Consider the following 15,068-nt stretch of genomic DNA (forward strand, 5'->3'; position numbering starts at 1 on the left):
AAAGACTTGAAAGGTAAATTGTAACTCTGACGTCGGAGTTTTAATAATTCCGAACCGATATACAATACAAAAATTAGGAGTAGTTTCAATTAGGAACGTCACAACAAATCACTGAACAAATTAAACAATACGGTATTAATACACAATTCAGCTTGTGGTTTTAAATTGCTGAATTGTGCAATAATACAATTTTAGTGCATTTGGTATGTAAAGACTTTTCAAAGTAATTGCTGTCAAAAGTAAGATATTAAGAAATAAAATAAATCTAATGTGTAAAATGGTGATTTTAAATTGATAAATATAAAAATTTTTATCATTAGCTTTAATAGGCTCTAATCGTTCTAAAAATGGTAATTGATATGATATTTGTGTTTTTAAGTTTTAAGATTGTAAATGCACATGATGCTATTTGTTCATACACAGTTCAACATGTTGATCAACATGTCTGATTTACATATAATGCTGATCAACAATTACATATTTTGAAATTTGAATGTTTGTCTTGAAGTGAGATACCTACGTAATATGTACATAACATCTAAATATTTTGATTTTTCCAACTCAACCATGTTGATCAACATGCTAATGATTATCCACCTCTCTTTAAAATTTCAGTAATATGTATTTAATATTTGAGACGAAACCAAACAAGAAATATTACCGATTCAATCATATTTACATATTTTTGTAAAAGAATATTACTGTTGGTATCACTGAATTTAAAAAGTAAAAACAACGAAGATAAAACTGTAAAACGAAAAAAAAAATTACATATTTCATATTTTTTAAACGTCAATTTGACTCTTCTTGTTCTGTCTAAAAAAATATTCGAGGAGAAGTAATTGAGTAAAAAATTTCTGATTAAGAAAAATTTTTTTTTTTTGGGTGAATTTTAATACAGGAAAAAAAAATTCAATTTTAATTAAAAATGTAAAAAGTTCTTTAAATTAATATTTAAATAAAATTAATGTTGTTTTCTTAAAAATTTTTTAATTAATGAAGAAGAATATTTCGCAAAAACTATAAAATGAATTTTTGTATTCCATTTTTTTTCTTGTTAAGTTTTTGAAACATTTTTTAAAAGAATAAGAAAAAAAAAGTTTTATGTGTGTTTTTCTTCTATTTGTTTAATTTTATTTTTTTTTTTTTTGCATTTTAAGTATGTTTGTGTTGGTGTGAAGGTTTCAAGAACTTGTCATTCAGAATCAGAAGAAGAAGAAAAAAAGAAGCAAAAACAACAAAAAAAAAAACGAAAATCGATTGAGGATGAAGTGAATTTCATTCAATATAAATAAAAAAAAAGCAGGAAAAGAAATGATGAAGAAAAAAAAAATTGATAGTGATTTGAAAAATTTACTTATATAAAAAAAGAGAATTTTATTTTTTTTAGTTTTATTCTTGTTAAAAATTATAAATAGAAAAAAGTTACATGCATTCAAAATACATAAAATGAAAAATATGTAAAATTTGCTTTTCTATACATATACTTAAGTATTTTAAAGTAAATAAGCTATATAAAAAAAATTTAATTGAAATTTACATAAAAGAAAAAAAAATTTCTCAAAAGTTTTGTTCACAAAATTAATAAGGTGCCACACTTATAAGAAGAAAAAAAAAAAGAAAAACCAATTACAAAATAATTTTGCCATTTTTTTTTTTTAAATCCTAAAAATTTGCCTTTTGCTTATATACATACATATGTACATAATATGTACATACAAACCTAATATTTTCAACATAAAATATTAATGGGTAGCGCTTAGCTGCTCCTATACGGTCCTGCCTGCCTACCTTATTAAAAAAAAATATGCAATAAAATATTAAAAATAATTAAAATATGATTACATATTAAAAATAGCAATAAAACACAAAATATTTAGTTGTAAAAAGAAAAATAAATAAATTGAAAAAAGCAAATATCATAGAAAAAAAAAATTATTGATAAATTCCATAAAAGGCATTTAAAATAAAAAAAAAAAAAACATTCTCAAAATTGAATAATAACAAAAAAAAAGAAGAGAAAATAATAAGCAAGTTATTTTCAGTGTTGTTTTAAAATTTTGCAAGTTTTTTACGATCAAAAAAGGTGAGTTTTTTTGCAAAATAACAGAAAAATTGCATTTTATGTGTGCATTAAAAATTTCATTGAAGATGTTTTAACTAGTTTTACTTTTTTTCGTCTTTTCTTTTTTCTTTCTTCTTCTATTAAAATATTTTTTTTTATTTTCATAATGGAATTTACAATATTTAGGATCCCTAGTAATAATTCTATTACAGATTTAATTGTATATGGCAATACTTATGTTTACATATGTAGGTAATGCCTATTTAATGTCAGATGCATATTAATTTTGTTCAATATTAAAATTGCAATATAAAACGGATGCTATTTTATAACCTGGTTATATACATACGAGTACCTAGGAAGGTACTCGTATGTAATCTATTATTATTGACTACTTATAACTTTAATATTAATTTATTTAAAAATAAAATTTCCAATATTACTTATATATAGGTATACTTATATATTAAAATAGTTAATTCTATTTTGTAGATTATCTTGTATGCTAGTTTATTCAAAAGAAAATAGTTACATGTGCCTATATAGAAAAAAAAATTGCTGCATATGTAGGCATGTACGCGTTCTTGCGTTGCAAAAGAAACATTCCTGGATTTAATAAGATATTTTTGACCTATAATTTAATAGTCAAAGGAAACAATGTTCTATAACAAGAAATTTTCTATAATATTTTACTTGCTTATATTAAAAATTAATTAATAGTGTTTAGTTAAGGAGGTACTTTATTATTGTAATCTGTAATAGAAATATATAGATAGACCTATATTACATTAGTAGGTACGTATACTATAGATTTTAATACAGTAGTGTATGTAGGATATAGCTTCCTACTTCATTTGACACTTTAACGAAATTTTTATTAAATTTTGATATGCTAACCAGAAGGGGGCTAAATTAAAATTACATTTTAATTTAATTAATTTTGAATTTAGAATTATTATCATTCATTAATTTCTTAATCGAGTATACTATATACATATATCCACATAAGTATACATAAACGTATGCACTTATGTACATGTATATGCTTAAGTTTAAAGTTTATAGGTGTACTTAGCCATGCAAAATGCAATGAAAAAAGTTTAGCTCTAGTATTAATGTCGTAGTAAAATTTTAAAAACGACTGAATTATAAAGGAATTGCAGAATAATTGAAACACTTTAGGCCACTATAGGTATCTGCAGTTGAAGACAAATGAATGTCATAGTATAAACAAATTTGGTTGCCCAATATTTTAAAAGCATATTGGCTAGTAATACAGTTTTGACATGAAGTAAAAAAAGTAGTTTCTTTCCTACTGCGTAATTAAAAACAATTTTTAGTAATTTGTAATCCTGAAACATTGTATAAAATTTTTTATTCCACAATATGGATTACAGATACAATGTAATACTACATTAATAATGCATTTTGGATATCGGGGATAGCTACGATATTTAATTAGGTTCTATTAAATATTTTTTATATTTTTAATAGGTTCTATTAAATATTTGTAATTATTAAGTGTTATTCGCTTATAAGTATATTTAAAATTGTACTTATTCCTACGTAATGTGCATAATTAAATAGAATTTAATGAAACATTTTTAATTAAGTATAATAACCAATACTTACATAAGCAATAAAACTAAACTAATTATAAAAGTACACTTCTTTTTTTATAAGTTTCTAAGAGTATGTTGCATAATTTATAATTGGTTGTAATAAAATTTAATTGAAATGGGCGTTGGGTGTTAATTATGTACATAGTAGGTACCTACCAACTTTAACTACGTTTTCAACCTACATAATTTATTTATTTACCGTACTTAACTAATAATTTTTATTATTATTTTCATATTCTTGCTTATTTTGTATTTTCAAAGATTTTCATTTAATTTTTTATAATCAATAATAAAAGTATTTAGACCTTTCTTTTGACTCTTTGAAAAAATTTTTATAAGGTTTCACACAATTTTATTCCTTTATTTTTTGTTGTAATTTTTTTCTGTGTTTTCGTTTTTTTATTGAAAACATCATAAGTATTTAAATAATATTTTCTCACTTCATTTCTTATTTTACATACTTTTTATTTATTTCTTTTATGTTTTTTATGAAATTTTCAAGCAAATTTCTTTACCTTGAACTGTTTTTAATTCTGAAAGACAAAGAAAATATTTGAACAACAAACATTGAACAAATTGTAATTTTATCATTGTAGAAAAAATAAAAATCGAAAAAAAAAATATAGAATATTTTCTTAACATAAGTAGGTACTTAAGTACTTACATACCTACCTACCTATTTGAAAATAAGATCGAAATGCAATTTTTATTGATTTAAAAAAAAATAAGAAAGAAAGAAGAAAAAAATATATACTTAAATGGAACACTTAAGTTGTGGAAAAAAACTATAATATTTTTTATTGCATACTGATCCGATGAACATTAAAAAAATAAGTAGTAAAATTTCGATGCAAATATTGTATTGCATTTGATTAATAAATATGGAGCAAAGTGTGAATATACGAGTATGTAGCTATGGCTAATAAAAATATAGCTATAGTGAAAATCTCATTGTCAATATTATTTAAGGTCGGAGATTATTAATTACTTATAGGATATAGAGGGTATTAATATTATAGACAATTATTAAGTCCTTATAATAAAAAAAAATAGGTCAAGTTATTTATTAAAAATGAAATGGGATCAGGAAGTAAAATGAATTTGTCGAATTATATTTAAAATTTTTAAAATAGAATAAAATATTTTAGTTGTTTTACTGCTTATATTTTAATTGTTGAAAAAAATCCTTTATTTTCGAAGGAGTTTGAAAAATTGCCTTGAATATCTTTACATTCAAATGTCTTTATATTTAAAGCTATATTTTCTTTATAACACTATATACGAGTATATATAATGCTATAAGTATTAGATTTTATTTAATACCCAGTAAGCAGCAGATGAAATATCGATCATATCAATCAAGAAATATCTAAAATCTCAAACCATTTTTCGATTTGTAGGAAACATCAGTTCCATTTTAATTTTTTTACTAATATACTTAATTTAATTAATAATTTAATATAAATGTAAAATGAATAAGCTATTAATAAAATTAATAAAATAGTTAGGTTCACGTTTTTCCGTTCTCTAAAAATTTGTAGCCCAAACTTTATATAGCCTGTTTTGCGATTGTATTGATATTTGACGTTGGAAATTTTTGTATAACGAACTGAACAGCAATAAAATCGCCACACTTATAAAAAACAAGTACTCCCGTCTTTAAGTTCAATGTTTCAATCAAAATCATTTCAAACATGTTGTATGTTCATAAAAACATAAATCAAACATAATTTTTTTATCAGAATATTTTGTTAAATAAGAATGTAACAAAATACAACAAATTCATATAATTGTAATTAAGTAGATACATTGGAAATTTTTCGGATTGAACAAAAATTGATTTAGGATTTCAGATTTTATGTTTTTTTGTTTTAAACATTGCTACGCGTCAAAAAAAATTATGGCGGAATCAAACGATGTAATGTACTTCTGTTCCTTCTCGACTCGACTGGCGACGAATTAACTCGGATTTCCGAGACTTTATGCTTAACATTATTGTTCTATTATGATTTAAACCATGGGTTAAATACTTAAACTAAATTAAGATTAAATAATATTCATTTGTAATTTTATCACAAATAGTAAAATACGTTATACTTAAACCAATTTATTCAACTTTTTAAGCCTAAAATTTAATACTGACTTAAATTATATTACGATTTGAATTCACATGAACGCAATCATGCCATAAATTTAATTATGTCGTAATACGCGTGTATATATACTTATGTGCATTATGCATACTTGTTATACATTCTTACTTACTTTACTTGTTTATCTTATTAATTTTAACTTGACTTATATTGCATATCTACATAAACATATGCAATCGATTGTAAGTTCTACTTATTATAACAATTTTGTTGTAAATATTTTTTGTACTAAAAATCCATTATACAATCATCATTATATTTAATGTTGTTTTTCATTTTCATTTCAGAAATTCCACATATTTTAATAACTAACAACAAAAGCAAAATTTTTGTATGGTATTATCAAAATTCTAAGTATTTTCACAAAAGTTGAACCAAAAAAGAAAAACAAAAAAAAAAAAAAATAAGGCAAAGAATATCACAGAATTTACAAAAATTACAACAAAAGAAAATATAGCTAAATGATGGATAATGTGAAAATGGCTCAAAAAATATACGCAACGACTCTCTTATAGATCTCAAAAGTTAAAAAATCACAAGTAAAATCACAAACAAAAAAAAAAAAGTCAACAAGAAGCTAAAAGTATAGAAAACATAAAATAATTTTTTCGGATGCATGCTATTTTGGTACATATACAATAAGTATTTAAATATATATACAAATATATACATTTTTTTTCTTTATTTCTAAAATAGTAAACATATACAGGGTGTATCGTTAATAAGCAAACTCATAAAATTAGTGAAATAATTGAGGAAATGAAACAAAATTGGAGAGAATGGAACAAATTTTTAAACTTTTTAAGGATTTAATTTTGAGTGTCTATTTTTAAGCTGTATGATTCATCGGCTTTATTTTGACTGTACTAATTTCAATTCCCTACTTATTTAAATGCGTTTTTCTTCCTATTCAAATTATTTACCCTTGCCAATATACTTTCTAAGCTATTGTAGATTTGACAACAATGACCTTCAAGACAAAGAGTTAGAGACAGTTTAGCGACACATCATTATTGACACTTAATTTCTGAAAAAAACTCAAAAGAAATTTTCTCAAAAAATTTTCCCATTTTAAAGAGTATAAATTCAAAAATGAATTCAAATTCATTAGGCATACTAGTATGGGAATTGAAATAAATTTTGTAATTTAACTTTTTAATAATTCTTTGTTCTTATGTTGTTTGCTAATTAGTGAAATACCCTGTAAGTATTTATAGGTATTTTAAAGTATAATATTATTCTTATTTTTATAAACTAACTAAAAGTATTTATGCACAACATAGCAATATTTTTTTTCTCTTTCTAAAATTTTCTACTTATTTTTTTAATCTTACATATTATTATTATTATAAATAAGAGACTTAAGTTTTAAGAGAAAAATATCTTGATTCTATTTGACAAATTTTATAATTTTATATATTTTGGTATAATACTCATATATTTATATATACTTTAGTATCTAATCTATGTATTTATACTTACTAAAATGAATTAAGGAATTAAAATTATATGTCAACTCCTTTAACTCCCCAAGAAGATGAAAGTTCCTTATTCTCGAAGAGATGAATGAAATTAAATTTTGTGATCTATAAGTATTTTATTTTAAAATTCATCAAAATCTTTTTTGAACCAAAAAATATTCTATAAGTTGCTGCTATATTTAAAATGGAATTTACAACATTTCATTTCTCATTTGACAATATCTGACTGACTGATTACTTTACTTATAATGTAATGATTACTTTAATCTATAGTGAAATTAGAAAAATTACTTAAACCTACAAATACATTTCTGTATATTTTTTACTTATAGATATCATAGTTGTAAACACTTATGATTAATTATAAAAATTCGTGGGAGTAAACAATATTTCAAAAAATCTTCGTAATTAAATCAAATCAAATCACGGCGAACGTAATATGAGAATTATAAGTCATAAACAATAATTAAGTAAATTATTTAATATGAGAATGAAAAATTAATTATTACCCAGCATTTACACGTACAAGTTACTTGCAAGAAAGTTGCAATACATACAAAAAATTTACTAACACATTGAAATATTTCTACTTGCTTGTTTACTTGCAGTTCAACTTGCAAGAAAATTTTGCTGCCAGTAATTTGAGCAAGTAATTTGACATATTGAGAAATTCACAAAAAAAAATTTGTTGTTTTGATTTTTTTTTTTTTTTAATTTAAAATTTTTGAATTTTGTTTTGAAAAAATTAAACTTAGCAAACTTATGGTTTCTAAAATTTATAAACAATTATATATATTGCTTGTTGTTTTCTTCTCAAAGACATTTTCAAAAATTAACTTGCTAAACGCCTACGTCATAATAGCAAGTAATTTGACATTTCGAAAAACTAATTGACAATTAATATTATACAAACTTGCTTGCAAGTAACTTGTATGTGTAAATGCTGGGTTAGGTAATTTATTTTAAATCTAATACCAAATTCTTAGTTTGATGTCCAAATCAAAAATTCCATAAAAATTTTATTGTAAGGTTTTTCCTTTTTTTTTGAATTTTGGCCAAAAATATGAAATGCCTTGAATATCCGGACAGTTGATTTGCGAAAAAAGTGTATCCTGGGTGTTTTACCCGAATTTTACTTTTAAACTAACCATGTTATTATGGCAATACTCAAACCTATGTTGTTAAATGAACCAAACCGAATTTAACATTCTCTTTAAAAAACTGAGCAAAATTAATTTCTGGTCATGTCTTAAATATGTACTTTGTAAAATAGGTCGCTTTTCTTAATTTTTACGCATGTTTCATAAATAATTGTCTATTATGATACGAAAAATTTTATTCATGAAAAACAAAAATTTTCTCAAAAAGAATAATAATTAGTCGATTTTGAAAGTTGAAGCAGTTAAATGACGATTGAATTGATCGCATGTAAGCAAGTCTACTGTAGAAAGCAATGTTGAGAACAATTTGCTGATAATTTTGTTTATACAACTGTAGTAGTTCAGTTGATGGAATGTCCGCATAGAAAAGCGCCTAGTCAATGGTTCGAGTCCAGTTGGAGGAGAATAATTTTTCTTTCTTGACTCGTTTCTTTGGTTACGTCATACATCTGTTCTATAGTAAATAAAGGAATTTTCACTGTTTACTTCTTCCATTTTAAATTTAACTTTGATTAATAAATAAAATGTCTAGAAATATATTTGAAGAATCTAAATACACACACACACACACCTTTGCAATTTAACACTTACACATATAAACACACACATATGATTGTAAAGAAATGTTGTAAAATAGACGAATTAGAAAATTAAAAATTAAAATTATTAATTTAAATTATATGGTCCCATTAAAAATTTTTCACGCTTAAATAATTATAATTTAATTATTTGTTAATTAAAAATGAATATGACAGGTGTTGTTACTTGGGTATTTTAAAGAAATAACACGAAAGAGACAAGAATAATAAGCAACAAAAAAAAAATAACAGAAATAATAAAACGCGAAAAGAAATGATGGTAAAAAATGCTCCATTAGCAACACGTTAGATTGCCTTTTTATTAGTGTTTATTTTTTGTTTTTATTTTCTTTGTGTTTTTTTTCACTGGTTAAACGCTGTTAAATGTAGTACAATATAATAGTAATTTTACAAGTGACTTTTAATGTCTCTTACTTTGTCATAGGTGGCATAAATTCAATTATACATACTTATATGTATACAGTGGTGACAATTAATTATTGGACATTTTAAGTGACAAATATTTTTTATCTAGTTATTGAAATTATTTGTTTCGCTTTTTTTTTTTCGTCGGGTTTTCTTGCAAAAAAGAATTCTATTGGTAACAAACGCAATTAATATTTATTTAATAAATCAATAATTGAAAAATATGTAATTGTGGGGAAATTACAATTCAAATGATTTGAATGAATTGTAAATAAAATTCCAAATATTCTTATCTCAAGTATTCAAATCTTTTGACACTTTATGTATTCAATTCAGTATTTTATATTTTGAATAAGAGATTGTCATTTAGATAGCGATGAAAAAAAGAATAAAGCGAAACATTAAGAAAGTTATAAGCTATATATCAATTCTTGAAAGATCGGCTAATGTCCGGGTAATAAGTATGATTAAACTATTAATTAAAAAAATTCTAGCGACAATTAAATAAATATATTCGATTGATTCAATATAATACGGCGAATTACAAATATGTATGTATGTGCATTAAAAAAACTATTTTGTTATGGAATAATAGATTTTCAATTTTGTAGAAGTGGAGAAAGTCATTTTCTTTGAATGACTTAATTTTAAAATATTACCCAAAGATTACTTAAAATAAATTAATAAATTTTCTGATGTTACTTATTTTATGATTCATATAAATTTTCTGATTCATATGATCTGATCTTTTCGTTTAAATATTACTCATCATCTTCAAAATCCACTTCTAATTAAAGTATATTTTAAAGTTGATGAGTCCAATTAATAAAGTCGATCACTGTATTTATCTATTATAAACTTTTATAATTTGAAAATATTTTGATTCATTTTATTTATATTCTGAAATGACTAAGGTTTATGCACAAAATATCCAGAGTGTGTTGTTCTTAATATTATAATATAAGATTGTATGTTGTATAAATATGTATGTATGTATTTTTTTAATGATATATATGTATGTTAATATGTATTCCATTACTTAGTTGTGTGTTTATGTGTTGTGATATGGGAAATTATAATAATTACATTTGATTTCACATATTAAACAAATTTTGTTATGTTGCCTTTTTCATTATTATTCGCCTTCTTCTTCTTCTTCTTCTTCTTCTTATTTAGCGTAATATTTTTTTTTTACTTCTTGTTTTCTTCTGTTTTTCACTTTTTATTTCTTCTTCTTTCTATACATTTTTTATAACAGCAATTTTTTTTTCTGTTCTTTTTTAATTTGACTTCCGCCCACAACTTTCTTCTTTTCCTAAATCTGTTAATGTTTTTGTACCAGTGTTCGCTTTGTTTATTAACGACCTTTAAAGACTTGTTTGCTTACTTTGCTATATTAGAGAGAAAAATGAAGAAAAAAAAGCAAAAAAAGTTGAATGAATATGAAATGTCGATTCTAATTTTTTTTTTTGTTCTTTTTGGATTTTTAATGTTTTAATCTTTAATTTTGTTTTAATTTTTCTATTTTTTTTTTTTAGATAGAAACATAAAGCGCGACACCAATACCTTAATAATTTAAAATAATAATAAAGAAAAAAATCATTTAATATTATGAGCAGAGCAACACAGTTTTTTTAATTTTAATTTTAATTTTTTCTTGTTGGCTGTGAAACTATTAAATTCTAATGACAAGTATTTTTTTTTGTCTTCTTTTGTTTTTACTGTAATTCCAAAGTTGTATTTCACCTCTTGTAGTCTTCTCTCTTTTCTCTTATTTTATATTTTTTTTTGTTTTTGTTTTTACTTATTTATTTAATTTTACCACGCTTCTTCTTATTTTGTTCATCTCTTAATATTTTTGCTGAAAAAAAAAATACAGTAATGCGAAAATATTTTGAAAAATGTCATTAAGTATAAAAGAAGAGCAAATTAAATTAGTGCCACACAATATAATATACAAAACCAACTACTAGGGTGGGTAGGAGTTAAAATAAATTTTTTGCATTGAGAGCTTTGAAGTTTATTATTCCATCTAAAAACTTGAAGTCATCTATCGGAATAAATGTGTGAAACTAATCCTTTCATAACTACTATACCTTATACGTTTAGAACGTTTTACTCCTGTTAAAAAAAGGAGACCACAGAATAAAGCATTTGAGGTTCTACTTGAATTTCGCTATCATTAAGAACAAGTTTAAGTGTATTCGTTTTAATTCTATATTTATTAATTATTATTGTTGAATTAGAGAAATATTGCATTGGAGTATGTATTGAATTAAAGAATTGGAGATTATGTATGTAATCTGTTAACATTTGATTAATTTCTTTAAATGACAACAAGTACTAAATTTTTAAAATTTCAATGAATTCAAAATTAATTTGAATTGTCAGCATTTGTATAACGTGTTTAAATTTTCAAATGCACACACACACAAAATATTTTACAAAATTTTCAATTCTAATAAAATTGATTCTACTGTATGCATAATTTTCTTTTCTTTTTTACTTTTGTTAAAAAATAATTTTTACCGTGAAAATCGTGCATATGTAAAACATTTAATTTTCTCATTTCAATTTTTGAAAATTAACAAATTTTTCACAAAATAGGTATGCGCTTATTTAAATTTTACTCGCAACTTAAGGATGCCACTTAAATATTTTGTTAGATATTTTTGAAATCGCATGTATGTGCGATAGTTTAGCCGGCCGTATGTTAGCTGTTTTGTTAATGCAAAAAAAATTTTTTTATTTGTTTTTCAAATTTTATGCTGTATGCATGTATGATGATTTGTCATATTTGTTTTTAGTCTTTATCATGCACATACATACTATATTCAATGTAGTCAAATGGAATAGAAATATGTACATAAATATGTATATATGTATGTAAAGCACACTTATTTGTGTTCGAATTAAAATTAAAATATTTTGCATGAGTATATTTCTCTCTAATGAAGTTTATTTTCTTAATTATAATGAACATTTAGGAATGTATGGCAGAATATAAATTTAATGATAATTTTGTAAAAGGTACCATAAGTATAAATAAGTGGTCTGGTCTTAATTAATTAAATTTTCTGCTTCTTTTTTTTTTAAATTTCATTAAAATAATTTTAAAATAAATTTCATGTGAAAGATCTATTTGCTTATGATTCAGCTAAATATATTTACTAAATATTTGACTGGAATTAGACTGAATTCATATTATTTTCGAAAATTTTCGAAATGTAAAGAAATATTGAATATTATTTTTTTATTAATGAGTATGTGGGTGGTGTGGACGAGATGAAGAGATTGGTGGGTGAAAAATGAAAATATTTGCTAAAAAATCGATAGAACCAAAAATTAATAATTATTTGAAAATTTTATTAAGTACATACATACATATATATATATGTATATATAGAAAAATTACATATGTAAAAGAAAAATTCAGAAAAATTTAATATACTTACACTTAAATAAATTGAAAAATTTAAAATCTCTTTAAAATTTCTAAGTCCATAATTAAATTTTATTAAAATATTTTTCGCATAAGTATTAACATTCAATTGTTTACTCTTTTCGAGAAAATTTAAAAATTTCACTTAACAATTTACTTTGTTGACACTTAATTCTTGTAGTTGAATTCTCGTGCTACATGGTTACAACACAACTTCAAAAATAAATTGATCATATTGTTTTCGAGAAGTTTTTGTTCTAAATTAAGTACTTAATTGAAGAAGCTACAATTCAAAATTAATATCTGAAATATTAGGTAGGGCATACTTACATCATGTAAGCATGTGTGAAATTGCACCTAATATTTATTAAAGTTTCAAATTTAACACTTGAAATACAAATTATTATTTGTCATTAATTAATTAAATAAATTTCTTGACTCTTTCAATATGAATTGCTAAAATCAATATTATTAAAACAAATCCAATATAAAGGTAAAAAAAAAAATAAGAAAATATTGAATATTTGTAAATATTATGGAAAAAGAAGGTACAATATATTGTGGGTAGTTTGGAATTACGATAAATGTACATATACACATACTTGTTCTGTTAAGAAGAGAACGTTATGTAATATAGAAGTTTAAATGTTGTGATGTCTAGACAATTCTATATATATTTTCATTATTATATACTCAATTAAAGATCTATGTTGTTAGCATTTCGATAAAACTTGATTTTATAGATTTGTGCAAATATACATATAATATACGATATACTCGTACCTATGGTTATATTACCATGTACAGTACATATTTGATTTTATATGCTTCAATTATTTTTTCTATTAAAATTTTTTGTTGTCATACCAAATTTGTATGATTGCCAAAAATTTCCGAAATTTTGTTTGAACTAACATATGTTTTATTTGTTGTTTAAATACCTACTCCTAATATCAATATAAATTTGAGTCATTCTATACGAAGAATATTATAAAATTTATTGTCATCAGTTTATATTTGGAAATATGAATAAAATATTGTGTTTCATATATAAATTATTTTGAAAATTTCATTTGTGTTCTTGTATTTTTGTAAAATATTTTTTGATCTTTTAATTCGTTTGTTTAAATGTGTCAATGAATCTGAAATTTGATTATATTCATATAATAGAATTGGTATTGCATGTTGGAGATGCATATTTGAGGCTTTATTTTATCTGAAATATGTACAAGAGAGACTTAAAACATCTTATTGTTGAAAAATTTTTAATAAGTACTTAGAAATAATTTTAGCATACTTTAGCAGAATAGTGACATCTATTGACCGAAAATAAATCATTAAAATTAAAAAGATATAGGAATGTTGATGCATAATGTCAAAAAATTTGGGAGTTTTAGTTTACTAGACAGACTAATTTGGGTCTGTGTATTTGAATTACAATCTATTATTAATTACCTTTCCTTTTTAATCACCATGATGATTATGTTGAAATAAACACAGATAAATAAATATGGTCAAAAATCTTTAAACATATAATTATACTTTGTAATATAATATTTATAAAAAATCTACCACATACAAAATTTCTCACTCAAATAACGTAAAAATCATAAACAAAGAAATCGCTACGAATCGAATCGGATTTTAATGTCATTTAAAAATTTTTGTTTTAATAATATTATGAAATTGTAATTAATCTATAAAAATTATTTAATTTAATTAATTTGCGATCGAAATGAAAATTAATATGTTATGATATGTGTATAATATTAAAAGAGCAAAAAAAAAAAACAAAGAAAAAATACGATAAAATAATCGATATGGAAGAATAGACCTTGTCAAAAGTCATTGCAATCTCCGATTTTATTCATGAAACCCTGAACATTAAAAATTTTCATTATTTAAAACATGTTTTATATTTTTATGTATTTTTTCCATTATTACAATTTATTTTATGTGAATTGTTTTTTTGTTTTTTTAAATTACTTTTAGAAAAATTAAATTAATTTTAAAATTTTCTTTATTTATAAGATTCTAAAACAAGAAAAAATTAAAATAAAAAAATAATTTTATTTATTAGCGATCATGTGGTAAAATAATTTATTTTTCTAATATATTTATTTTTAGCACTTTTCAAAAAA

The 15,068-nt window shown here is 22.8% G+C and overlaps 1 protein-coding gene across 3 annotated transcripts in view; it reads left to right on the forward strand.

Annotated features, from left to right (window-relative positions):
- The first annotated feature begins 1,699 nt into the window (after positions 1-1,699).
- The window catches only part of LOC129618789 (leucine-rich repeat flightless-interacting protein 2), a 74,987-nt gene continuing 61,618 nt past the window's right edge, over positions 1,700-15,068 (forward strand). For 2 of the 3 annotated variants that reach the window (XM_055533787.1, XM_055533788.1), the window contains exons 1-2: positions 1,700-2,086; positions 6,128-6,467. Coding sequence is in view for 1 of the 3 variants with exons in the window: in XM_055533788.1 (XP_055389763.1) it covers positions 6,453-6,467 (15 nt within the window). In the remaining 2 variants the exon portion in view is untranslated. The remainder of the gene's footprint in view (positions 2,087-6,127; positions 6,468-15,068) is intronic. The other variant, XM_055533789.1, reaches the window with a different exon arrangement.

Source organism: Condylostylus longicornis, unplaced genomic scaffold (assembly GCF_029603195.1).
Source record: "Condylostylus longicornis isolate FDR11 unplaced genomic scaffold, ASM2960319v2 ptg000010l, whole genome shotgun sequence".
NCBI classification, from domain to species: Eukaryota; Metazoa; Arthropoda; class Insecta; order Diptera; family Dolichopodidae; genus Condylostylus; species Condylostylus longicornis.